The 27,708-nt window shown below is 39.9% G+C and overlaps 1 protein-coding gene across 28 annotated transcripts in view; it reads right to left on the bottom strand.

Moving 5' to 3' along the window:
- PTPRM (protein tyrosine phosphatase receptor type M) overlaps window positions 1-27,708 on the bottom strand; it is a 413,795-nt gene that overhangs the window by 129,792 nt on the left and 256,295 nt on the right. For 15 of the 28 annotated variants that reach the window (XM_083746745.1, XM_083746748.1, XM_083746743.1 and 12 more), the window contains exons 12-13: window positions 20,854-21,127; window positions 19,770-19,806 (exon numbers count right to left, since the gene is read on the bottom strand). In XM_083746745.1, coding sequence (XP_083602871.1) covers window positions 19,770-19,806; window positions 20,854-21,127 — 311 coding nt within the window. Of the gene's footprint in view, window positions 1-10,389; window positions 10,465-19,769; window positions 19,807-20,853; window positions 21,128-27,708 lie in introns of all 28 variants that reach the window. The other 13 variants (XM_083746769.1, XM_083746763.1, XM_083746742.1 and 10 more) reach the window with 1 other exon arrangement.

Raw genomic sequence — 27,708 nt, 5'->3', positions numbered from 1 at the left:
GTGTACTGCAGCTACAACCAACATCACTGCATTCCCTCCCCACTGCATTTCCCTAGTCCAAATGCTGGACTACATTGCAAGGATGTCATTCATTCCCTTCTCTCTCCCTTCAGCAAAATGGGTATAGCAACATTGTGCTGCTTTGCAGGGCTGGTCTAACCCACACTCAGTCAGTCTGGAATATTGGATAATAATAATAATGGACTATGTGCACTGGCATTAGCAAAGTAATCTTCAAAATTATTTACAAACTCAGATGATCTTTTTTTTAATGTATGAAATAAGAACAGAGTTAGAAATATGATGAGCTGCTATCTTTACTGCTACCTTTTGATTCTGAGCTGACACACTAATCACACACAGTCTTCCTCTTCTATTTTTTTTTAATCATAGCAAGATGGATGTATGAGGGCTGAATAACTGACCCAAAGTCACTCAGTGAGTTTCAGGGGTGAACAGCAATTTGAAACTGGGTCTTTTCAATCCAAGACCAATACCCTATTACATTATAGTGACTTCTGCTAAATATTTAAAAAGAATGTAAAAATTCACCCTACTGCTGAAAATGTCAAAGTGTTTGTTGTCAAACCAAAACAGGCATATAATAAAACCAATCTATAATTGTCTATGAACTATGTATACTGTCATCAGACTCTGCATTTTGCAGAATTTGGTATAACCTTTATTTGGAAAATTAATAAAAATCATTTAAAAAGAACAGGAAATGTCTCTTAAAAATCTGTTTCCCTGAGCAAAAGAATAATGCCCCATGTTTGCTGCAGTTTTCTTTGAAAAATACTGTTGGTGCGTCTTAGTTAATGCTTTTCTGTGTGTCTCTGTTCTAATGCTGGGTTGCTATGCACCCCACCGCCTTTCCCCAAGCAGTAAGTTCAGAAAGAATTCCAGTTTATCCCAGAGAGGCATGGGTTACTAAAGATAGGTTGAAGCTTTGTTTTAGAATGTCTTTCTTGATCCCGCCCCCCATGCTGGATACAGCCAGGATCTTGTGGCAGAGGCCAAAGGCCTGTCAGTCACCAGATAAATATTGCTGTCAAAGGGCATTCCTATGAGAGGGTGGCTGGGATTAGATGGAAGTTGGAAACAAAGTAATGAAGTCTGAGCAGAGGGCTCAGATGAGTCAAAAGGCAGGACAGTATACTTGGAAAAGATATGAATCAGGCCAAGGCCAACATCAAGTCAATAGTGCTGCATCAAATGTTCACGAGGTCTGATTTTTGCTGTCAGTGGATTTTCAAGGAGTATAAAAAAGCCCCTTGAAAATCCTCTGCTGTCCTGACCCTGACTTGACTCATGAACTCAGTACTTGGACTCTCAACTCGCTTATTATTATTAAAGGCTTTATTCCAAAATTCACTACAACACCCAAACACAGATCAAGTTACAGTATACGTGTATACTGTATACACGTATATACACAGAGCTCTACGTTACATGGCTAGGCATAAGGTAAGGCCTTGTCCCAACACCGGACATGCCCCCAGGCTCTTCTTCTGAAGAGCAGGGCAGGAATAGTCATTTGCACTGTAATTTTCCTGAGCATGAGGACTGAACAACCAAGGAGGCACTCCTACGAGTAGGACGAGTCTGTTCGTGCTGACATAGTTGGTGCCATGTCCTTGGCAATGGAGGCAGAGTTGACATGGCCAGCTCACTGTCTGTTCTAGCCTCACTTCATTGGCAGGAGGCGGCACCTTAAGCAAGTCAGATGGTTCTATTGTGGCAGCTGGGGTATCCAATGTCAATGCTTCTACTCTGACAACCCACTTGCCTGCTCCCCAGCATCTAATCAGTGCTTCCCAAAGAGCTGGACCCCTCCTTAGGATCCAATTCTGCACTTTTGTCCCATTTCTCCTCCCTCTCTAATCAGTGCTGCCAAGATGTCTCCATTGGGCCCAGGACACTGATGCCTAGCTGAGGGTACCAGCCCTAACCGAGGAGGCAGTGGGTCACGTTTCACATCCTTTAGTAGCAAAGTAGTATGGGGAAAATGAAAAGGAGGAGCCACACCTCTCTCCGGATGCATTTTGTCTTGGCAATACAAGACAACAGTAATACACATTCACAGAAAAAGTATAGCTTTTTCAGTCCAGCTTTAAATTGTGTATGTTGCGCGCGCGCACACACACACACACTGCTTAACACACATCAGTTGTCGTTACTGTGGAAGGCAATACCCTCTGTTATTAAAGGGCTATGCATCTGTTGTTGTTAAAGCTGTATCTCTCTTGTTTAAAAGGACAGACAAACCCTCATTGCATTCCTCCATTTCAAAACAGTCTTGCTCCATAGAGTACAATAGGACCTCTCATTTATATCTACCTAAGCATTTTGAAATTTTGACTTGACAACCTCCTTGTCCAGCATCACAAAGACCAGAAATTCAAATTTTGTTTCATGTCTTGTTTATATGTGTATGTTCTCTATGAAGGGAGAGATGTAAAGTAATGGTTTTATTTTCTATATATAAAAACATATTTTTCTCATTTTATTTTAGTAACTTAAATACCATTCCTTCCAGTAGCACCTTAAAGACCAACTAAGTCAGTTCTTGGTATGAGCTTTCGTGTGCATGCACACTTCTTCAGATACACCCTGTGTGTATCTGAAGAAGTGTGCATGCACACGAAAGCTCATACCAAGAACTGACTTAGTTGGTCTTTAAGGTGCTACTGGAAGGAATTTTTTTTGTTTTGACTATGGCAGACTAACACGGCTACCTATCTGTAACTTAAATACCATTGGCTTTTGAAATTAGTATCAGATATATCATTTGTTTCTAAAATTAATTTCAGGCCATGCATTTTTTGAGACATTAGCTCATATTTTTATTCTTGTGTTTGCAATTGCTAATGAAGCTGACATTTTTAAAATGAGACTGAGTGCCAGCCTATACCACACAGATGGCACAAACTTTTCAAATTTGATAGAAACTGCACTGCTGTGCCCATGGAAACTCACATTTCCTCAATTAACTTTTAAAAAACATATCCATAATAATGAGCTAAAATGGCATTTGTGGCACAGTTTTATTTCAATTTTGAATCATTGTCTGAGGTGGAACAAAGTAATGCTACAAACCCAGACCCTAACTCTTTTCCCATATCTACTCAGACAATGATATTATATGACACGATAGCCTCCTCTGACATGATATATGCCATTACCTGCCAACTATGTCTAGCTTCTGTCTACATAGAACAGACAATGTCAGTCTCTACTCTCTACAGAATGGAATAACTCGACATTCAGAAACTAAAGGGAGAACATTTCAGTCTCTTATGACATACTGCTGCTGACCAAAGGGTCATCATTCTTCAGCCAAAGAATTTCAAATGAGGAAAGAAATTCCAGCATCAAAGTGCCGAACTAGAGTTTAGTTATGTGTAATTGTATTTATTTAAAACTTAATTGGAACCAAGGTTTTTTCATGTCCCCACTACAGGTGTTAAATTAGCATAAAAAGCTAGGATGATTGTATTATCACTAATTATGGTTGCTGTGAATGCTCACTGTTCTTATCTTGTATACATTTTAACTTTGCACAGAAATGTCATGGCCTTTTAGTTCTACTGATTACAATCCTCCCTCCCACACTGGGATGTTTGTGTTTGTATGTGTGCATATTAAAACTAGTAACTCAGGACAGCATTTCATGCATCTAATGAAGTGTGCTCTAGATATTTGTTGGCTTAAGCTTTGTCTGAATTACTTTCCCTAATTCAGTTTTGAGCTGGAAATACTTGAATGAATAGTCATAAAAATGCATTTCCTGTGTCTCAAAGCAAAGGAACACAACCAGCTTTCATAAGCCCATGGAAACTGGCTGTGCACTGGAATTTGTTGCACTAGATTACCATTTGCATAGAATAGTTCCCAATCATTAGGCAGGAAGGAAAACAGACAGCCAAGAAACTTATGCTAGAATGCTTTTGGCTGCCACACAGACATCATAGCTAACATGGAACTAGAAAAATGTAGGGTGCATTCAGAAAAGCAGTTTTCCTGCAGCAAAAGTTAGTTCACAGAGCATGACAGTGGTGAGAATCAAATGGAGTAAAACTGTCTGTTCTAGTTCTGTGAATGATGGATGAACCACTGTTTGTTCAAAAACTAGTTTTTGGAATCTTGTCTTAATGAGTGGCATTCATAGTTAAACAGCCCACAGTATACATATATTTTATTTTATTTCTTTAAGAAAACTCAGATTCACTTTGTTTTACAATGATTGTGAGGTGATACCTGAAGGTCTGAACCATAAATAGAATTTCTACACTTATAATAATAATCTCTTCTGAAGCTTCTAAAACAGTGTTGAGGTGCACACAGAGACAATTAGCACAGTTGTATAATTTTTCCTAAGGTTACAAAGTGGGTTTGATTTTTTTTTGCTTACAATGTGGCCTTTACTTGAGCACCAGTAATCATCCAAAGATAGAATCAACTTTAGGTCTTCATCCTCTCTATTAATTCAAAATAGATCAACTACCAACAGTTCTTTAAAAGACACACTTCAGTAAAAAGGCAATGTACAGTCTAAAAATATGATCATAACAAAGCAACACGGAGAAATAATTAACAGTGACATGGAACAAAGCAGCAGCCATCTTGGCAACAGCTCTGTAATTGCAGCTCATGCTGCACCAGTAATCAGAACAACAATCAGAAAGATAATCATAGGATGGAATTCAGTTTTGGAACTCTTGACCACTGGTTCTTATTGTAATTGTGATTAAATATCTAGCTCCTTTTTTCAAAATACTGATAGAGCAGTCTAAATATACCACTGAAGGGGGGCCACTAGGGGGCGCATTGGAAGATGGCCGACAATACCATCTCTCCGACCCACACGGGGTAATTAAGAGGCTGTTATGGGAGTAGGCAGCCTCCCTTGTTGCCCCAAGGAAATGGGGAACACTGCCCTTGCCTGCTGTGCCCATAAATCACCCCCTAATTCGAAAGAAGGAGGTGAGGGCCCTAGGCAGAATGCCCCCGTGTGGACCTCGGTTCTCCTGGACGCTGTCTCTGATCGCGCACTAGTTGCAGCAATTTGGAATAATTAATTACAAAAGAAGCAAATGCACATATTTCAAGTGAAGAAGGGGAGTGAAGTCTGCTAATTTAAGTGACCTCTGCGAAAAACGATGGGTTGGGAGAAACAGGGATATTTTACGATGAAGATACACCAAAGGCTGGGTATGTTGACAATAACGGGACTGAATGGGGGGGGACCTTTTTTACTTTCCTTCTATGTGATTTACAAGAACCCCTCCTCATTAGAATCGTCTGTTGAACTGACCCAAGCAGGATGATTAAGGTCTGTGTGGAGATAAACTTTAACCAAAAGTATGCTTTATGAAGATCGAGAAGCAGTAAGAGCTTTTGGGAATGGCGCAGCAATTAATTCAGAGTCGCCATCTTGCCAAAGGATTTATAGCCGGGAGGAAGAAGGGACTTGTTTTCAGACTGCATTCCTGGTGAATCTCCTCAGAGGTTTTGAGAAAGGAGGCAGATTAATGACGCTAAGACTGTTTTGATGTATGGAAGTGATGTTATATGGAAAACGTCTGGATATGGCTACTGGATATATATATAAAAAAATCCACGCAGGATTACAAACTGTACTAACCAGCTTGCGGAGATTATCAGAGGTCACAAAGAGAAAGGAAAAATATATGAAAATAACAACAAGAGATGTGGAAAAACAGTAAGAAAGGACTGGATAGTACTGTGAACATCATAAGATTAGATTTGTGGACATTAAAACAGCAGTAAGAAGCAAGAAGTTGATTGGATCCCCTTCGAAACTTGAAATATGGGCCCCCAACAAAAATTTAAAATTTGGCTGGTTGGTTAATAAAAAATTATTCTTAAAAAAAACTATATATGGGCCTCCAACAAAAATTTAAAATTTGGCTGGTTGGTTAATAAAAAATTATTCTTAAAAAATATATATATACCACTGAAAAGATTCCTTATCACTTCACTATTTGCATACAATTGGAACAGGTTTGTTCCTTTTGCTGTCTTTTAGTATTTATGGAGTCTGTCACCATCAGGAGAAGATGCTCTGTTCCTATTATCCTAAATTATTCACTTAATGTAGCTATTTATTTGTGCTGCACATTGACAGACATGCTTAACGCGTACGTACTCCCATTCAGGGAGAATACTGCCTATGTGACCCCATGTTTTCGCTGCAAAAATAAAGCAAGGTGGGAGAAGCGATCAGCTCCTGCAGATGGGGTTAGAGGGGAAGGGGGGGTGCTTAAAAGGAGCAGCTCCTGTGGCAATTCTACGTATATCCTCTTAACATTTTCTTGTAACAATACTGTTTTATAGATGAAACTGCCACAGAAAAAATGACAAATATAACACATAAAAGAACAAAAAGGGGCCATAAATCACAAGTGACACTGGAGCCTATTAAAATGCATTCAGCTGGTGTTGCAGAAAGGAGAGCATTTTCCATTCACTTTACATTCTGCTCCGTAGAATGGGGAGAAACAGAATCTTTGAACTATCAGTGTAACAAATGCTGGAGCTCTAATCGAAGCCGATATACTGGCAATAAGGTTGGTGACAAAGAGAGGCCTTGCAACTGATGAGGGCTGTCAGTCAGAAGTCTTTATCTAACTTGGCTGAGATACTACAATTGAGAAGAGCTCTGCGCTTTACATAGTGGTTGTGTTTTCTAAGAATATCTGCTAAGTGTGAACAACAGACACACATCATTAAACACCAGTGTGTATGCTCTTAAGAACTCTGATTAGGCTGTGGCTGCCCCACATATGAACATATAAAAGAGTAGACAATTGTCCCTCTGACTTTATGTGTTTACTATTGTCAGAAGTATTAGTATACAGAAGGCCAACATGATCAAATGTGAGATATGGAGGTGCTCTGAGAGACAAGTGCCCAGAAGAATTTAAATTGTTGGATCCAGAAATAAATAAGAAAAATAAGAACATGATGAATAAATAGCCACAACTGGAACATAGGCTCTGATTATTATACATCAGTGATGGCCAAACTTGGCCCTCCAGCTGTTTTGGGACTACAATCCCAATAATAATAATAATAATAATAATAATAATAATAATAATAATAATTTTTATTTATATCCCGCCCTCCCCAGCCGAAGCCGGGCTCAGGGCGGCTAACAACACTAAAACAGTGCAACATTATAAAAACATTATAAAAATTAATTAAAATCAAAATTGATGGCAACCATAAACTAAAGTTCTGTAAAGATTGCCAAAGGAGGGAGTCAGGCTGCGCCCTGACCAAAGGACTGGTGGAACAGCTCTGTCTTGCAGGCCCTGCGGAAAGATGTCAAGTCCTGCAGGGCCCTTGTCTCTTGTGACAGAGCGTTCCACCAGGTTGGAGCCGCAGGCGAAAAAGCCCTGGCTCCAGTTGAGGCCAGCCTAACCTCTCTGTGGCCTGGGACCTTCAAGATGTTTTTATTTGAAGACCGTAAGTTCCTCTGTGGGGCATACCAGGAGAGGCGGTCCCGTAGGTACGAGGGTCCTAGGCTGTATAGGGCTTTGAACGTTAAAACCTTGACCACTGGTCCTGTTAGCTAGGGATGATGGGAGTTGTAGTCCCAAAACAGCTGGAGGGCCAAGTTTGGTCATCACTGTTATACATGGAATGAATATACAAGAAATAAAATCATCATTTATCACCATGTAGGGTAGATCATCCCCAAACTATCTTGAGTAACAATGACAAAAGTGATTCTCATGATACAACAGATGAGTAGATTCTACAGATGTTAATAGTACTATATACTTCAGCTCTTTGGTTTAGCTGGATAATGGGTGATGTTGCCTAACTAAAGCATACATTATTAACACAAGGAAAGTCCAGGCAAATATTACACATCACTTGTGAGTTAGTGGTTTCAAGTCTGCTGTCACTTACAGGAAAAATGTAAAGCTGTTACTGCAAAAGCATGTGGATTTTGGATTCATTCTCAGAGATATTATATATGCATTTGTTAATCAATTCTGCTAGTTTCAGCTAACCATTCATCTGTTTAGCTGACAGAGCTGGAGAGCTGCCTCAGCAACAAACCGTGTGGTACTAATTTAGATCATGTTTCACTAAAGGTGCTTAGCAACTACTGTCTGCCTCTTCAAGCAGAAAATTCACTATTTTAAAATACAAGAGGGGAAAAGATTTGCTGAAAGGAAGAGTAGCCTCGCATGCTACTTGCAGACAGAGCATTTTATGGGGAATGCACATGGTTTGCAGAAGCACTGTGGTAGGGCAGGTTAGACTTTCCACCTGGCAATGGAACACCCCAAGGATATTACCATTTTATTTTTTGCTTTAAATCAGGGGGATACCATGTTTTATTTGATCCAAAATATGTGATGCGTAAAGGGTGTAAGAATCAACTGGCGTCTTATCCAAACCAGCATTTTATTACTTCTTTAGCACAAAAATACCACAACAAAAACCACGTTTTACAAGCCAACAAGTGACTATCTCCACATACCAAGCAAATGAATACATTTCTCTGCTGTTCTTAATATAAATATTGAGATTCACTTTATGTAATACTGACAATTTTGGAGGTGTTAAGTATAATGAAGGGACAGGTCTAGCTCCTGTCTTGCAGTGCAGCATATTTTACATTCCAAAGAACTGGAGATATTGTGGTTCAACTAGAAATGTTGTGGTAATCTACCATGTTTTATTTCTGTTGTGAATAATGTAGTTCTGCAGGTGAGGATATGTATCCCATTGGCCTTACATATCTTCAATCACCCCCATGTTCAATTCCATCAAGGAGGGAAATATTGACAACTGGATACATAAACTCTTGTTAAAGCTTCTCGGGGGGGGGGGGTTAGATGTAGTTGGACATGCATTACCTAGCAAAGATTTTGTACAAAGGCTGCAACAAGCAGTGCTGAAAACGACAAGCTTCTTCACATGCCTGGCAGCAAGTCTAGAGAAATATTTTAACCATAGATGCAATACTGACATGGGGTTTTAAACCCATTATCTGTTTCACTGCTGTAGTGAAGAGGCTTTGCAGCTTTTGCAAAACTTTTCAAATCTAAGCAAAGACATGCCCTATCTAGTCCCTGCTGCAAAAGGGCTTGTTAAACTGGAAAAGCATGTTCACAGTAGATGTAAACTGACAACGGGCCCTAAATTCCTTACGAACTTCACTTCTTCAATGAATGGACTCACTGGGGCTTGTTGCAGAGATGGGGAGAAAACGTTGTCAGTTTGAAAATTCTTTGCAACATTTCTGTAGGAACTAGATGATTTTAATTATCATCAAACTTTCCAAGACTGGCAGTTGGATGTGCAATTTGTTTCCCAAGAAAGCACTAAGAAGCACCATCAGATTTTTCAGAAAGAAGAATGTATGGATGTTCATGCACAAGTTATTTGGAAACTGTGGATACATGGATTCCATGAATATCGGTCACCATGGGGTAGAACACTCCATATAAATAAGGAAATAGGAACATTACATCCCTATTGAACAAACTTTTTATCTCTGAGAATGCAGCACCTTGCAATTCTCACAAACATCTGTGAATGTTGAATACAATAGGGGTAGGAATATGTGGCGCAATAGATGTTGAAATCAAACTCCCATCAACCCTTGTCAGTGCGATGTTAACTATAGTCAAACAAAACTTGGAAAGCCACAGGTTATCCATCTCTAGTCCCTTAGAGCCAAGTTTTAAATTTATTTTATATTATTTCTTTTGTTAAATTCACAACAAGAGAAACTTCCAGTAAAATTAATTTATGTAAGTTTAAAATATGTAGATTGAAATTTCAGTCTACCATTTTCTTTTTAGAATATGGATGTAAAAAATAATAATTAATTCTATGTATGTTTAATTGTACATTAACTCTACATTCAGGCTGTTAGTGGAATTAAAAAAAAAAAACTTTTCATGTTAGAAAATGTTGCCCGATCCTAGAATTCATAACGTAGATGTTTGTTTACTACTCATGTGCCTTGTTACAAAAATTCAGGAAAAAAAATATACATCTGAATACTTTGTGTATATAATTGAATCCTGAACAATATGTTAGCTGCTGGAATGTTAGGACAGACAAAGTATTTGTGACATTAGGCTCAAAAGGGATGATCCCAGTGCTCAAACACACAAATGAAACATGCAGCGAATTTGTTTGGCACTCTTGGATATAGGTGCCAAACATTTGGTATCTAGCAAATTGCTAAACAAATGTAGAGCTGAACCTCAAAAAGGTCTACATTGTGGTAAACCAGCTACAAGCAAAGAATGATGAGAATGTGGAGGAAAACAAGCCCAAAAAGCGAGATGGAAATGGGTAAGATGACTTGTCTATACTTGAGTGTCTGACCTGTTAGTTGGTCGTCGCCTGCAGCAGGGGCGATGCGAATGTATGGTGTTGTAAGCTGAGTCACGATTATCGCAGCTAAGGCAAAGGAAGATTTCCAGGTCAGCATGCATGAGGGAAAAAAAAGCCAGACTGAAGCTAAGCTAGCAAGAAACAACTTGTTCAGATGTTATTGTTTCAATTCCTTAGAAATTTAAAGAAAGAAAGGGAGGGAAAAAAATGTTAGGAGTGACTTACATTGATAAATTCCTTCATGTGATTGTTTACACATCTGAATAAAAGTTAACGTGAACTTAACTGTGTGCAGGTGAGCTGGCAGCCATTTATATTATGATGGCTGCTGGAAAAAGCAGAACCACCAGGAATGGCTACAGGCTAACCACCAGCAATGTTTGGTCTTGACTAAAATTTCTGCATTCAGTTCTACATTCACCAGAGTATGTCAGACTTCAGGATCAGACTCTACTTTGTGCTTTACTCTTGAACCCCAAGATCTATCAACTGGAAAGAGGTGCAAAAGACATAGAATTACAGAACTCGGAGCACCTGCTGAATACAGGAATTTGTTTTAAGCACCAGAACTGACTTCAAGTTCACAGTTCTTCCACATGAAATTTGATTTTTGTTACCCCCAACCTTTCTTTAGGTTAGCAGCCTTATATATAGGGAGGGGGCACTTTATTGTTATTGTTGAACAATCAGAAATCAAATGCTTGCTAATATATTACAAATCACACAGAGACCTACGAGGCGATCACAGTCCACCCTGATATTCACAACTACATGGAGGAATTTAGCAATGTGAACCAGTCCTTAAATATTCTGTGATGCTTCCTGATGAGTTTTGCACAACATTTTGTTCAAATAAACAAATGAACAAACAAACAAACAAAAAACCACTAGAGTGACTGCACCAGCTTCGACTTATCTTGTCTTCAACCCATGTTCACTGATCTCAGTCTTACTTATCCCACAAATAAATTTCTGAAAAATCTGTTGATTTGGGGTGATATCCAGCATTAGTCACTCAATACAGAGCTCATTCATTACAATGGACCTGCTCTAAGTATAACCTAGCTGGATATCAACACTGGGATGTGTAGCCAACATATACACCAGCCTCTGTGGTGGGGATAGCTGACTAATGCATTAGGTGCCCCTTCACACATTTGTACTGAAAGCCTGATGGGGGAAATAACATACCTTTACTGCCTGGATGGATGGAGATAGATAAACAGTGGAAAACCCTGCTCTTTCTAGGGTGTCATCTTGGTTAGAAGAAATTCACCTTTCCAGTTAGATTACAAAAGAGTAACAAACCCTGATGGCTTCTGTGCAAACTTGGGTCCATTTACTGAACACATTAAAATAAAATGGGTGTTTTACAGTCAGCAATGAAATACTTGAATTTCCCCGCCATTTCCTTAAATTTGCATTGTATCTTGTGAGCATTTTAGCTTTTAATCTCTTCATATTTTAATTGTGTTTTTTCTGTTTAAATCATAATGTGTATGATTTTTATTGAAGTTTCATTTATGGCTGTTTGTAATTTCTATACATGAAAAAATCAATAAAAATAAAGGTTTAAAAAGACGCTGAATGTTTTGATTTAAGGGTCATCTGCACATTATTCATGCTAATAAGATACTTCTTATTAGCATCTTCAGATACAGGAGTGACTCACAAGAGTCACTGTTAGAACCATCCCAAAATATGAAGCTCCAATTGAATCTTGTTACGACTTCTCCCACAGATTACATGTGCTCCTTAAATTTGACTACATATTGATTAATGTTTATTGCATGAGATCATAGTAAGCATGTCTCCTTTCATGAACATAAGAATGGAGAAAATATTTTAAAATTATTATGAACACAGTCTTATTGGTTTAACATTTTCCCCCTCCCCATTCTACAAATAATTGTCACTAAATTATTAACATTGTTATATACGTTACGCTAAGGTGGGGAAATAAAACAACTTTTAAAAGGTCAGTTCCAGCATATAACATCTGGGAAGTGGAGAAAAGAAAAAACTGAAAATTGTGTGAAAGAATCATATGAAAGCTTGTAAATTACACAGAACAGCCTGGGTGCAGTTAGATATGTGGCAATGAGTGAGGAAAGGAGATTATCCACCATCTGCAGACAATTAAGCTAAAAACTGCTGCTGCATAATATTTTGAAATATCTCCATGCAACTCTGAAGCACTATGTTGTTAGTAACTGTTACAGTACTGTTGCTACAAGATATAAATAGAATAATAACCCTTTTCTTCTACAACTGATACTTTCCCAAGATTAAAACAATAGTCACCTGTGAGCTGAAAAAGAGAATTGTAGAAAATGTAGACATAGGCTGAACAAGTATAATTTGTGGGAGCTGGATAGAAAAATATCTCATAACTTTAGAAATTGAACATTTCCGACAGGTTTCCCCACCACTACCCCCCAAAAGAAACCTGACTACCATTTCCATGAATATTTTATTTGCTATTTAAATAGCATTATATTGGTTCAGAATGAAGGTGTCTATGATGGAGATACAGACCAAAGAGTCAAGATTAGCAGTAGTTTGCAAAGTTTGGTTGTTGCTGTTGGCATCCACCTGCCTCCTGCTTGACCACAATCCTATGATGGCTCAGAGGGCAGTAACTGGACATCCACATGGACAAGGAATTAGGATCTGGTAGAACTCTGGCTTAGTTATCGAGTTTCCAGCACAGCCAGACTACAACAGCATAAGCCCAACATCTGGGCTCAGAAAGAGACACACTGTTCAGCTGACAGAACCACGATCTTATGGTGGAGTAAGCCTCCAAAAGTGGGCATACAGCAGGAGTGGCAGGGATGGGGCCAGGAAGGGAGACTTATGCTAGATCCAAACTCGGCTGAGCTTGGTCATGTGACCCAGTGGCGCTTACAATAGTAAAAAGGATGGTGTACGCCCAACTCTTATTTTAAATGCTTGCTTTCCCTCTGCCAAGATCAGGCTAGCTTAGCCAGGAGAACCCCTTGCTCCTAGGCAGAGTTTGGAATGAGGCAATTTACGCCAGTTAAAGTTAAAGCACTTTAAGGTCTGCTAGCTTCTTATACTTAGGATTGTTTTAGTATGGATGTTTATGCACACCAAAAGGAAAAAGAAAAAGAAATGCTGACCTAAGGCCACACATGTCAGTTATATGTCTAATCAGGGGCGTAGCTAGCTGCTCCAGCACCCGGAGTGGTTGGGGCAGGGCGATCTGCCCATGGAGGCGGGGCAATCCGTGCACGGGGGCACTGCAGCGATCCGCCCAGGGGGGCGGCGCGGTGAGCTGCCCACAGAGTCCGCTTGGCGGACACAAGCCCCACGCTGCCTGAAACGGAAGATGTGTGGTTTGGACGTGCTGCAGGCCAGGCCCCGCGGTAAGTGCCACCCCCACAGTGTGCCATTCTGACATCCCCTCAGGGATGACACCCGGGGCGGGCCGCACCCCCCTTCCTACGTCCCTGTGTCTAGTTATATTGTGATACAGCATGTTCTCAGAAAGTACAACTTCTATACAAAATAGGACAGCGCTGAAGAATATGTTAGCTTCATACTCAATAGCACACTGCCATTTCTTTTTATTTTTTGTGCATGCCTCATAGTACATGAAATGTGGGTCTGAAGTATGAAATTTTAGTTTTTGCTGTAGGAAACCATTGCACACCCACAGGGAGAGAGAGAGAGGAAAAAAAACTAAGTAGTTTATTTTATGAAAAGGGTATAAAATCTACAGTGGGGAAGAAAAGTAATATTCCAAGCAATTCCAGTCAGGAAGTCTTTCCTGTCAAAATGCATTTCACCATTCACTTTCTCCAGGGAGGACCCAATGACATGGATGGAATATAACAGTTTATTTTTTCTGAGTGTGTGTGTGTGTTTCTTGTCAAATGCACCTTCACCTTTATCTTCCCTATCCACAAACACTCCCATGGGAAGATGCATGCTTTCCTGGCACAATAGGTTAGACACCACCTTTCTGTTTGAACACTGATAAGTACGTATGAAAACTACTGATTGGCAAACACAAATGCCCCTCAGCTGTGATCAGCAAATGAAACTAATTTCCAATAAAATAAAATAAAATTGGAAAACAGGTTGGTTTCTTTGGAGCCCAATTCCACACACCTTTGACACTATTGTATTCCTGGCAATATCACTTTGTAACACGCCTTTCCAAACTCCTACAAGCTCTCAAACCTGCTTGCTGCCTCGCTGCATTTCTCACAGCAAGGCTGGAATGGTCTCATTGGATGCCTTTCAATAAGTGCCCTTTCTTCTTTGGCAATCACTCGTAGCGGAGTAAGATTGTCCTCCATGAACACAGTCTTAACAGTGAGTCCGTAAGTGACTGTGGAGGCCAATTCTGGATCCATACGCCCTTCCACAGTGGGGATATAAGGTTTCCATGTGGGAGTTGATCACGGTGAGGGTTTGCAGCTTGTTTCTCCTTTACGCCCATGGCACCTTTGGTAAAGGCTGGTCTCCAGTTGGAGTGCTCGGAGGCCAGTGTTTCCCAGTTATCAGTGCTTATGTTACTTTTTTAAGATTTGCCTTGAGAGAGTCTTTAAACCTCTTTTGTTGTCCACCAGTATTTCACTTTCCATTCTTGAGTTGGGAATAGAATAGGTACTTTGGAAGATGATAATCAAGACATCCGAACAACATGACCAGTCCAACAAAGTTAATGTTGAAGAATCATTGCTTCAACACTGGTGATCTTTGCTTCTTCCAGTACACTGGCATTAGTTCGCCTGCCTTCCCAAGTGATGTGTAACATTTTTCGGAGACACCACTGATGGAATCTTTCAAGGAATTGGAGATGGCGTTTATAAGTAGTCAATGTTTCACAAGCGTATAGTACAGTTGGTAGTACAATAGCATTTTGGTTTCCCTGCAAATGTCCCTATCCTCAAACACTCTGAGCTTCAATAGAGAGAAAGCTGTACTTGCAGAGCTCATGTGATGCTGGATTTTGTCATTGATGTTGGCTCTTATGGAAATATAACTGCCCAGGTAGGAAAGGTGATCGACACTTTCCAAGTGCCGGTTAGACCTTCCTGATCAACATGGGAAGATGAGAGGGCAGAGGGCATGTCTGACGATTCCACCTGCTCATCTCCAGTTTAAGCCTACACACTTCCTTTTGATGCTTGGAAAAATCTTGTATGTCCCGAGTGCTGCTTGTGCCTGAGATGCTGCTCAGCATACTCATAACAATTTAGGGGTCAGGTTGTTCAGGCTATGCAAGTTACAAAGCAGAGGTTTACAGAGGTGTACGTCTACAGATACACTCTAGCTCACACAGCAACTGTATTTCTGGTGGTTGCAAAGGTCTCTATCCCTCATAATATATTTAATGCGTAGGATTTTTTCCTGTCCATTTGTCTACCCTTTTGTTACATGATTGACTGCCTCAGTAGGAAACTATGAGCAGATACAGAAATGGGCACTGGCACTGAAATTAGTGGTTATAAACATTAAATTATTTGCACATTCAAATAAACACTTTCCAGTTGTTGGCTCACTTTAATTATCATCATTGTCCTTGTGCTGCTCTACATAATAAACACCTCTCTCGACTTGGGAGTCAGCTGCTAACCAAAAAGCAAAGAAAGCTAATACCAGAGTTTGTGTGTAGAAAGCTCAACTGGTGAATTGTCTCTTGATTCCAATACTTTTATTTCTGACTTTCTCAAATTTAACCTGTGAGATAACAATACATCTCACTAATTAAGATTGACAAATGCTCACTTTCAACAAGAGATGGAGATGTTTTCATTATACAAAATGAGATTCAAGTCTGGGCTGCTTAGTAGGCACAACCATCAATTACAACACTGTAACTGGGAGGTGTGGAGAACGCAGTACCACTTATAACTGCCTCCTTAGAAACACCTGAAAGGTGGGTTCTGCTATATTCCATCCGTCTGTCAGAGCAGCATCCAGACAAGCTGCTGTTTTCACATTTGGCATCACTTGCCTTACTACACACTGAATCCCTATTTACTAATCTAGGAACCTCCACTTGTCTCTTTGTTGATATGAGAGCCACTAGACTTGGGTTTTGTTTTTGTTTTTGGGTTTTGTTTTTTTTTACAAATATGCAAATATTTGATAATCTGAGATACAACTTGTATTTCAATACTTCTCACCATTGGGGCACCCAAAGCAGGTCTCTGACACCATTTTAAGTCTGTGCGTCTCCCTGGGGTATTTAGTTGCTGCCCACATATTGCTCTTCCACTGTAAGCTATGTAACGTCCCATGCTTTAACGTGTACATTCCACTACTTGTCATGACTTGTCATGTCAATGTTTCTGTCTCTTTTTTTGATAGGCAGAAATATTGTGAAAGTTTAGCTTAACCTAATACGCCTATCTAAGCTAATGGCTGCTTACCCCTCTTCCACGGTAAGCGGTGGTTGTGGCCTGCCGTGGCACCTCCATTGCCCCTAGAGCCTCGCCACGTGGCCCCAGCCATTGGGATTTCATCCCCGGCCACCGTGGAGCATTGTGGGCACTGTCAACCCCATTTGAATTAAGCCTATCCATGGTGGCCTAGGCTTTGCAGGCTCCACTCAGGTCCACACCCCAGGCATATAATAGGGCTGGCAGGGCTGTTGGCAGCCCAGTCGGCCTCTGAGTGTCACCCAGAGGAGTCGTGACCCCCCCCACACCACTAGCGGTGTTTACAGGGTGCCCTGTTAAAGGAGTCTTGAGGGGAAGTCTCTGTCCATACAGTCAGAAGCAGTTGGTCAGCGGGCCGCAGAGCTTCCCCTAGCATTTGGGTTGGCCCATTTGTGTAAACATGCGTTTTGCGATGGACCCTTCCACCCAGCCAGGCCCTGTCATCCCTCAGTTTACCGTCAGGGGACTTAGAGGGATACATGCCTGATGCCTATGCCAAGGTTTGCCTACATCTGAAAATCAATAAAGTTGTGGCCTTTTTAATCCAATTAACCAGTGGTCAGGGATGATGGGAACTGTAGTCCCAAAACATCTGGAGGGCCGAGTTTGCCTATGCCTGATCTAGATATTTAACAGTTAGTTAAATTGATATACCAGTATCTACTAGATATCTTCATAAAGGTAACAGTGTTAAAAATAATCATTTGCAGAAGATTCCCTAGAAAGTTTTGCAGCTTTTTAATCCTGACATGCAGCTTAGAGCACTTATTTCCAGTAACTCACAGGGTGTGTGTCTCTGATAATACTATGGTTTTCCCAGAGATTTTATGAAGTGTGGGCAAATATGCTTTCACAACATAAAATGAACTTGCATATTTAAATAAAAGCTGAATTTCCTTCTTTCCTTTCTCCTAAGAGGCTAGTTTGATGTCATCTGTTGCTATGGTAGCTACCTCATTGCAGAAAATATGATCTCTTTTTCCAAATGTAATAAGTAAAAAAGTTAATCCAATCAAATAGTGAAATAAATGGCAAAATAATCTTTAAATATTTAAACCACAGATTGCCATGTGATTTTATTAAACCAGTGTAGCCTTATATAATAAATTGGACCAAATTCTTCCTCTTTATTTTATTTTAATTTTTAAAGTGCCAGAACAACAGTTAGACAAAATTCAGCTTGGCCAGGAATGATATACTGATTGAAGAAACATACAGTGGTACCTCGCAAGACGAAATTAATTCGTTCTGCGAGTTTTTTCGTCTTGCGAATTTTTCGTCTTGCAAAGCACGGATTCCCATAGTCTTAATGGTTTTAAGAAAAAAGAAACAAACTTGCAAGCCCATAGGGAAATTCGTCTTGCGAAGCAACTCAAAAAACGAAAAACTCTTTCGTCTTGCGAGTTTTTCGTCTTGCGAGGTACCACTGCAATTGGTAAAATGTAGAGGTGATGTAACCCTTTATAGTAAACAACTGGCAGTATGTAGGCTATTGGATGTTTATTCATCATGCAGAACATCCAATAATAAATAGTTACCTATATTATTATTTTTAAAAATGAGGTGAAGCAATATAATCATGCTGATAAGAGCATACTCCTTGCATGAAGAGGTTGATAAGACTATAGTATCTTTGAACATAAGACTTCATTTACAAAGTTTGCTTAATTGGTTGCAACAATTTGCACAGAATGGAACTCTCATGGACACTCCTATGCGCAGAACACAAGTAGACAATTTTTGCCTCTTTGTTCTCTGTAGACTCTATGTTTGGAGCTTTCTGGGAGCTGTAGGTGGTGGTGGGGACTGTCTCCTTCCACCAGTGGGAGCATCCAGTTGGTAAAGCAGGAATCTCTGTGGATGCAACTCACTTCTGAAAATGGAAGGAAAGCTTCCATTTAAGGAATGGTAGGTCTAGATCCACTTTATGTTTCTTATTGATGTGGTAATCAAGCTTTGTGTCAAATATTTCCAGCTTCTTTTAAGAAACTAATCCACACTAGTGGTGGGTAGTTCTTCTTCACTTAAGAAATTATTTTTTAAAAACAGTATTTCATTTCACAATTCAGCCCCACAAAATCAGGGGATGAAGACTTGGATTAGCTTCCTGAATCATGAAACTCCTGAATGTGATCAGGTTTGACCTCTGTTGAAACTCAGGGTGCAATGACAAATAATGTCTCTCTGTGCCTGTACACTTCTTAGTCATACTGGGAATGCAGATGATAGAAACTGATCTTGGAAACTGCATTGGAGGACATGAAAGGAAGTAATTTCTTAGGTACCTAAGGCTCAAGCCATGAAAGGCTTCAAAAGTAAAACTTCCCCTTTTAAACAATTCACCTTGAATCATACTTGGAAAAATACAGGAAGTCACTGCAGGGGAGCACTAGTGTAATGTGTTCCCAACACCCCACCCATGTAAGCAGATGGACTATGACATTTCGCATATGAAACTTCCGAACAATCCTAATAAACAATTCATTACAACAGCCCAGCAGTTATATCACAGTCACAAATGGAGGTCATCAGACCATCATAAATTTTGTGCTCCAACCACTGGTTGCCTTATTGAGAGAGGAAGCTCAAGCAAACCTCTTGCAATCCTAGAGTGAGCAACAGGAATGACAAATAATTATTGTTTTCTCAACCTAGTATATCAATGTTTAGGAGCACCAATAGGCATAGCTACTCTGCACCAAAATTGTGAAAACTCTCCTAATTATTTTTAAACTTTTGCTGGACAATTGAAATTTGAGTGGAAATTAGGCTTTCACCACCTTTTTAAATTAAACAAACTCAGCCATTCATTGTCTTACTCTTATACTTAAATAAATAATACTTAAAAATATCGTTAAAATGGTAGAATTGGATATGTGTATTTAACCATGTATATTATGATACACAATTTGACAGATTTAAGGCTAAGAAGACACAATGGAAGCATACCTTTTGTGGCCACTCTGACGCAGTCAATTTTTGTTTCCTATGCCAGATAAAGAAAGAAAAGGTCATTTTCTAGTTTACATCCACAGCAAGAATATAATACATTGCTTCTGCTTAAAATACTGCTAAGATCTAAAATCAGTACCAACTTTTACATGTTTGGTTTCAAGCTTAATAGCCTCCTACACTAGTCAATGTATTTCCCTGCTATGGACAACCAAAGGAAAATGCACTTGGGCATGTAACATCAATACTTCACTTAATATTAACCTAGAAGATGAACGAGATGTTATTAGACATGATATGTGTACTTTCCACCCCCCCTCCTTTTACAACACATTGACCTTGGGATATTTTCTTTTCTTTACAGTCAGCTACACAGTTCCAAGCAACATGCTAGACAATGTAAGAAAGCAAACAAAAATCAATGGTGTTTCACATTTCTGCACTGTCAGTGCACTGTAAAAGAGGGGCCATTATGTTATTTGGCAGAAAACATTTCCCTGCTGTCAGGGGAGACAGCCAAAGCTTATCAAGAGTTGAAGGGCTCGGGGTAGGTCTGTCCTGAAATAGAAAACAATTCTAGAATGTAGAAGCTGGATTAAAAGCGACCTGCAAAGGATGGACCTTTTATGCACTTTTCACTTTGGCTCCATCAACTTATTTCTTTTAAACTCTTTAAGAGAGAGAGAGAGAGAGAGAGAGAGAGAGAGAAGGCTTGTGTCTTAAGTCAGGGCAATCAAGACTGAAAATGGGCGCACAAGCCAATGCAAGCTAATATAATGCAGCAGAATAAGCCAAGTATAAAAGCGAAAATCATTTAATAGGAGCAGCATGATCGAAAAGAGGACAGAATGACAGTAATTTTGTAAGGAATGATTGCCTAGGCTCTTAACCATTGACAGAAATATGTGCTTCCTCCCACTGGCTCCATTCCCTCCCAAGAATGACTGGCCTGGCCAATACATAACTATGCAAAGAAAAACATTCAATTTCTTTTTTCCATTGTCTATTTGGCACCAAAATTAGACAACCTGTGGTCTATTCACACATGAATATCGCTTCAAACCAACATCCTAAAACTTACCCCATTGGCTCTGCTGGCAGCTTGAAAATAAATACTATAGCTTTTATGAGGGAGAAGAGGAGTGTTCCAGAAGCCACTGTAGGTTTTGTTGTCACCAATTGTAAAAGTCTGAGAAGACTGAATACTGTTGGCCGGGAACTCGGCTGCAAAATAATACTGAGAGTTCAAAAGTGAAGCATTCTGGAAGTGGATTGGTACTGGATAGCATTTCAGGATTTCAGTTGTTTTCTTGGTTCTGCGGGGACGCTCTTCCTCAACCACTATTTGGTAGACACTAAAAAAGTGAAAAATGAAAAACAGAAGAGGGTGGAGGAGAAAGAAAAGACAAAAAAATAATGCTGGGTTAATTCAGAGTATGCAAAATGTAATTTTAAATCATATAACCCAGTATTTACGATAAAATATGTTATGTTTGAAAGCAAGGAACGGAGTGAAATAAAGTTATCATTCAAGAACTGCATCTATAAAGTACATGTCTCTTCCTTTTTAAATACACAGAAGGAAATGGTATACACCATAAAGTTGTTAAAGCATTTCATAGATAAACTGGTTAGAAATATGTCCTTTGAGTACTCACAGGTAAGAAATATATGTTTCATTGGTAATAAAAGGTGCTACACATATTTTTGTGAACAGAGAGTAGGTACGAGGCTATAAATATTCTACTTTGCGCCATTTGCGTTGTTTGAATGAAATGGTATGACGGTCAAATTCACAGGAAAATAATAAATAAGAGGAATACCGCAGTAGTGACCTGGTCTAAGAGACTTACTTGTTAGTAACTATTTTAAAATGTGCATGTTGTGAACTGCTAGGGAATTGTGTTCCCATTCTTTATGGGGTCAAGTTTGCCCTACTCTCTCCTAGGGGAAAGAGACTTGGGATGACCATTGAGAGGGATCAGATTAGCCTGGTATTTAAGGCTGTTCCGCCTCCTCTATTCCCTCCCATTTGCCTTTGCAGCACCCTCCCTTTTTAGTATGGGCTTTAGCTAGCTGCCTTTTATGGCACTGAATAATAATTTGGGTGGATCCATGACTGACACTTGGGACTCCCTATTTCCCCCTACTTCACAGTTTAACACAGTTTTTGTTGATTTGTATTATGCAGGTAAGTAAGGAAAATATAATAATTTAATTCTCAGTCATCCTGAGGATTTATGGGAGTAAGGGTACTCGAGTCATCACCCATAGCATGAGGTCTGGTGGCATTGTGGGTGCCCTTAGGACAGTGGATCTACGTTGCAGGTTGGACTTCAATTATAAATGTTCACGTAGCAAAGAGGAAGACATTTTCCTCAGTTCTTGGGCTGGGAACAAATATATAATCATTTATTCACCCTGTCCACACATAATTATTTGTCTAATTCTTTCTTGGTGTGGCAGCAAAGTGGGAATTTTATGTTTAAGCTGTATATTTGGGTTTCAGTTATTTTTTCTAAATTGATATTATGTTAAACTTTGGTTTTGTGATGGTTTGATGACTAGATAAAAATAAGCGGACCTGATCTGATCAATTAATAACTAAGCTTATGATTGTTTATGGACCCTTTAATATTTTAATCAACATGGTCCTTTTTATAAAGTTTGACTGCAACTTGTTAGTTATCTAGAAACACAGCATACTTTCTGGAAGCCAAAATAAATAGCTCAAGGTTATCAATTGGTAACCTGAAAAAGAATTCCTGCACTGTAGCTTGTAAGCACTTTGTTCAACTGTTAACAATATACCAGATGTTAAAACTGGAATGAGAAAAAACAACTCTCGCATGTTCTGCTCACAGTGCATTTGAAGAACTGAAATCATGAACATTTCAGCAATAAATGAAAACCAATCTGCTTTCCTGCTGCAAATCGATTTCTGCAATCACGGGAGAGCACTGAAGATCTGAAATAGTGCTCACATTTGCTAAATGTTCACATATTTGTGCAGAGGTCTATTTTTATGCAGCCTAAAACTGAATACTTTGTTTCTAGATCCTTGATCATCTCAGTCAACCTCCTATTCACACATTCCAGCTTGTCAATACTCTTTTTAAACTGTGGTGTCCAGAACTAGACAGAGTACTCCAGATGTGGTATGACCAAGGCAGAATAGAACGGGACTATGACTTCCCTTTATTGGGACACTATACTTCTGTTGATCCACCCTAGAATAGCATTAGCTTTTTTTTTTTGATGCTGCTAGTGGTCTACCAAGCCCCCCTAGTTGTCCAGTTATATTCTTAGAGCTGGTTCTTCCTGGCCAAGGGTATAACCTTGTATTTGTCCCTATTGAAATTCATTTTGTTAGTTTGGGTCCAAACTAACAAAGGTTAGTAAAGGCCATACTGAATTCCGATTCTGTCTTCTGCAGCATTGGCTACCCATTCCAGTTTGGCGTTATCTGCAAATTTGATGATCACTCCTCAATTCAAGCTGTTTATAAAGATGTTAAACAACATAACTTGTTTGTTAGAAGTTAGGGTTATATGTTATGCTGTATATGTATTTGTTATACGTATATGTTATTCTGTTAAGTACCTCTGGATACGAACAGGATCCGTTCCGGAGCCCCGTTCGCATCCTGAAGCGAACGCAACCCGCGTCTGCGTGTGCTGCGATTCGCCGCTTCTGTGCATGACGTCATTTTGAGCGTCTGCGCATGCGCGAGCGGCAAAACCCAGAAGTAACGCGTTCCCTTACTTCCAGGTCACAGTAGAGCGTAACCCGAAAATGCTCAACCTGAAGCAACTTCAACCCGAGGTATGACTAGCAGCATCGTGACGACGTAAGGGTTCACCAGTGTAAATGGGAGTATAGAATTGTCCTGTTAATCTCTGCCTATTACACTTTCCCACATTTAGCCCAGAGTAAAATAGCTTTGCTCCGATATAGTTGCTATTTGTTTCCATTGCAAAATATAGGCAACTGTACTGACGCAGGTGGCGCTGTGGGTTAAAGCCTCAGCGCCTAGGACTTGCCGATCGAAAGGTCGGCGGTTCGAATCCCTGCGGCGGGGTGCGCTCCCGCTGCTCGGTCCCAGCGCCTGCCAACCTAGCAGTTCGAAAGCACCTCCGGGTGCAAGTAGATAAATAGGGACCGCTTACCAGCGGGAAGGTAAACGGCGTTTCCGTGTGCGGCTCTGGCTCGCCAGAGCAGCGATGTCACACTGGCCACATGACCCGGAAGTGTCTCCGGACAGCGCTGGCCCCTGGCCTCTTAAGTGAGATGGGCGCACAACCCCAGAGTCTGTCAAGACTGGCCCGTACGGGCAGGGGTACCTTTACCTTTACCTTTACTGACATCCAACAAATTACTTGCTACTAACTGCTTTTGGATAAAATCCACAGTTGCCGATCTAGCAACTAAGAGAATAAAATAAAATGCACAATTCTTACTCCAACAAGCTCTAATAACAAGTCCAGTTATTTTATTAACCTGACTGAAAGCTGATCTTAGTCACACAGGTAGAATCCATTCATAATGTGTCTTTCAAATTATTGAAATACAATTGGCTTTCAGGGCGTTTTATCCTGAACAGCTCATACTAGTTATTCTACACACAATACCCCATATACACCTCATTCTAAATGCTTGAATTCTTCCTTTGACACATTAAAGAACCTAGTTGACTAGAGCAATTTCAAACCCCAAATATCTTTTCATCTTTACTCTAAAAGACAAATTAGATTTGTGAGCAACCAGACCTCAAACCTATTTTGTCTTTAATAATTTAAGCACCAAAAGGTCACAAAGCTCTTTTCTGTTCCCCTTTATCAAAGTCCAAGTGGTAATGAAAAATGGCTAAATGCTGTCTACTGCCCCATTTCCACACAGGACTCTCTTCTTGATGTAAATTAACACGTTGTAAGTACCTGGGTCAACTATAACCTGATAGCATTTTATGAGTTACATGTTTTAAATGTGTATAAATGAGATCATCTTGCTAATGACATTTATAAGATCCTTTGAATTACAGTCATAATCTAAAACCCTTCTGTAAATCTCACTGCTGGAAATGCTTCCTGGTAATATATAATAATATAGCACCAGCCAGAAAGAAATCTTTAGGTTTAAGCTTGATAAAACCCATCACTGATCCAGATCTCAATATTCCTGCAGTGTGTTAACCATATCTTCTCATTGTCTAAAGTTACATTGTGCCTATTAGCCTAACCTTTTGCATTTTAACTAAAATGTGAAATAAAGCCCACGCTAAGGTAGAATGTGCCCAAATAACAGATCACGAAACAAATGCTTTTGCAAAATCACATTTGCTTTGCAACAAACACAGATCACCCTGTCGTGTCTCATGCAACATAAATAACGAAGTCTCGCTTGCATGTGTGCTGTCCTTAGGTCTCATTGCGTTCCTTTGCTTTTAAAAAAAATCTTCCTTCTAGTTCACAAATCTAATGAAGTAGGCTTTTATTTATAAAAGCTCTTGCCACAATCGACTGATCAGACATTTATGGTTCTATAGGATTCTTTGGGCACAATCCAGTGGGGCATTCTCCTGCAAAAGTCCAGGTGACCTTAATGGGAAGACTGCAACGTAAGGTCTTGCACTGCTATGACTTCAGTGAGGCTTGAGAAGGACAATTTCCTGATGGATCGTGCTCTTTATCTTTTTAGAGTCAACTTTTTTCTAGTTAAGTCCGGTAATGCAGCTGTTCATCCCAGCAGTCTCTTGATTCCCCCCCCCCCCGACCCCCGATAAGTATGGCAACCTTAAAAGGCAGAGAAAGGCTGCCTATGGCAAGTTTCTCTCTGCCTTCCCTTGTGAGACCTGCTTATTCAAGCCTGGCCTTGTTAATCCATTTTATCAACTCACTTGGACTAGAAGTAGCAATTTGTCGGTTTGGAAAAGATGTGGCAGAGTGTGTGCTTTTCTCCACCTGTCTGCCTGTCTCACTTTTCTCCCTCTCCGGGTTTCTCTGGGAGTCATTATATGGGACCAGGAGCAGGCATAGCATCACAGCAGAACCACCTTCCAGGCAGTAATGGTGTGAATACCTGTTGCAACCAGGAACAATGACAGGTAATAGGGTTGGGGGAGAGAAAACACTCCAATGCAGGATTCCAAGCACTCTTTTCCAACACATGTGGGGTTGGGAGTGGGAATTGGAACAGGACAAGGTGAAAAGTCCCCACAAACTCTAAATAAGACCTCTTTTTACTAGAGGGGTAAGTGTGTGATTCTGTGTTCCTTTTCAATGCTCTGCAAATTGCGGCTCAATCTTGCTGAATACCAGGCAGGGCGATGTGGCACCATGACTCAATCTAAAGACCATGAGTGGTGGTATGCCATCATAGCACAACTAACGTCCCCTGATTAAAAAATAAAATCAGAGGAAGAGGAAGGCAAACAAAGGATAGGGCGGAGTCAAAGGAGGACAGTACATAGTCAATAATGTGGCAGAAAAGAACATTTCTGAAGCAGGAAGAGGAGCAGAACATAACTGTTAAAAACATACATTGAAAGCGTATGTAGTTGTTGCTGAATACACACACTGTCAAAAACCTGTGCAGAAGGGGCCAGAGTTGTTTTGACTGCTGTTGTGACTTGAAGACATTTTGTCTTTGTTCATCCTGAAGACATTTATTGGAATACTTACATTCCAAAAACTAGGTATTACATTTTAGTTGTAGAGAATTGGGAAGACTCCATAATAATCATTACCTGAGGGCTTCAAAACACAGATTTTTTTTACTACAAGTTGCCAGCAATAAGTATATCTGCAAACTAGGATTTGCACTCTTCAAAAGCTTATATGCTGCAAGTACTATCCGTTGCAGCTCTTTTTCTTAGCTGCATTGTAATATATTCAGCAGCAACTGGAATTAAGCTGATGCTCTTTATTCAAACTCTGGGCACTATAAATCTCTGAAACAGGGCAAGCAGAGACGAGGAGGCCAAAATATTTCCTCCTCTAGTTTACTACAGAAAGACCGACTCCACAAATAAAGCTAAGGAGAAATGCCCATGTAGCCTTTCAGGAGGAGGAAATAAAAGATGGCTTAATTTCAGCCTCTAGAGATAAATGCCCAATACAAACTCTCAAGTAGCTAGGATAAGATTTATTTTCAGAGTCCTAGTCCAGAGGGAGGGAGAGTGCAGGGATGGCATCTAGCTTTTACATGCAACCCTTAAGCTTCTTTGTGACTGCCCAACTGTTTCACATGAATATTTTCAAAGATTTAAAAGTCACTATTTACAAAGGGGATTTTCTGCCAAAAAGAGATCCAAGCAAAGCCTTTTCTTAGCATTCCTATGCATACAGACAGGAAATCCCTATGGTTCTCCTATAAAGGAGAGTGTATCATCACTGGAAGGTGGAGGTATTTTTCCCTGCATGCTGCCAGAAGGGCGTTTACAATGAGAGTGAGACCAATTATTCACTTCTTCAGGGAGGGAAAATGTTTGTTTATTTATATGATATCTTGATTACAGAAGAACCTGGGGAGCTTCAAAAGCTGCATATATTTGCCACTTAACATCTCTTCTGAATGCTAGGTTTTAGCAAAATACAAGAAAAAATGATTTTCAGTGGCACAATCCAGTACCTACATAATAATGTCAAATAATGTGGCAATAATTCATTTGCCCAGCCTAGGAAAATATCACAGTTCTGCCTTTCAAAGTGTGCTGCAGCACCCTTCTGAACATATTGTGGGCCAAGGGAGTGGAGACTGTCCTAGCATAGAAACCCTCGGCTTCCGTTAACTAGTCAAAATCTGCCAAGGCATGCTGCAATAGACCTGACAGTTGCGATTTGTGTCATGCTACTCAGGATTGCTGTGGAAATTATAAATATTAGTACTTTAAAACTTTTTGTCTATTTAAAGGGAAACAGAAACGGTAACATTTTCA

This window comes from Podarcis gaigeae (genome assembly GCF_964106915.1).
Source record: "Podarcis gaigeae genome assembly, chromosome: 7".
NCBI classification, from domain to species: domain Eukaryota; kingdom Metazoa; phylum Chordata; class Lepidosauria; order Squamata; family Lacertidae; genus Podarcis; species Podarcis gaigeae.
The sequence above is the reverse complement of the archived record's forward strand: the minus strand, read 5'-3'. Positions and strand labels throughout refer to the sequence as shown.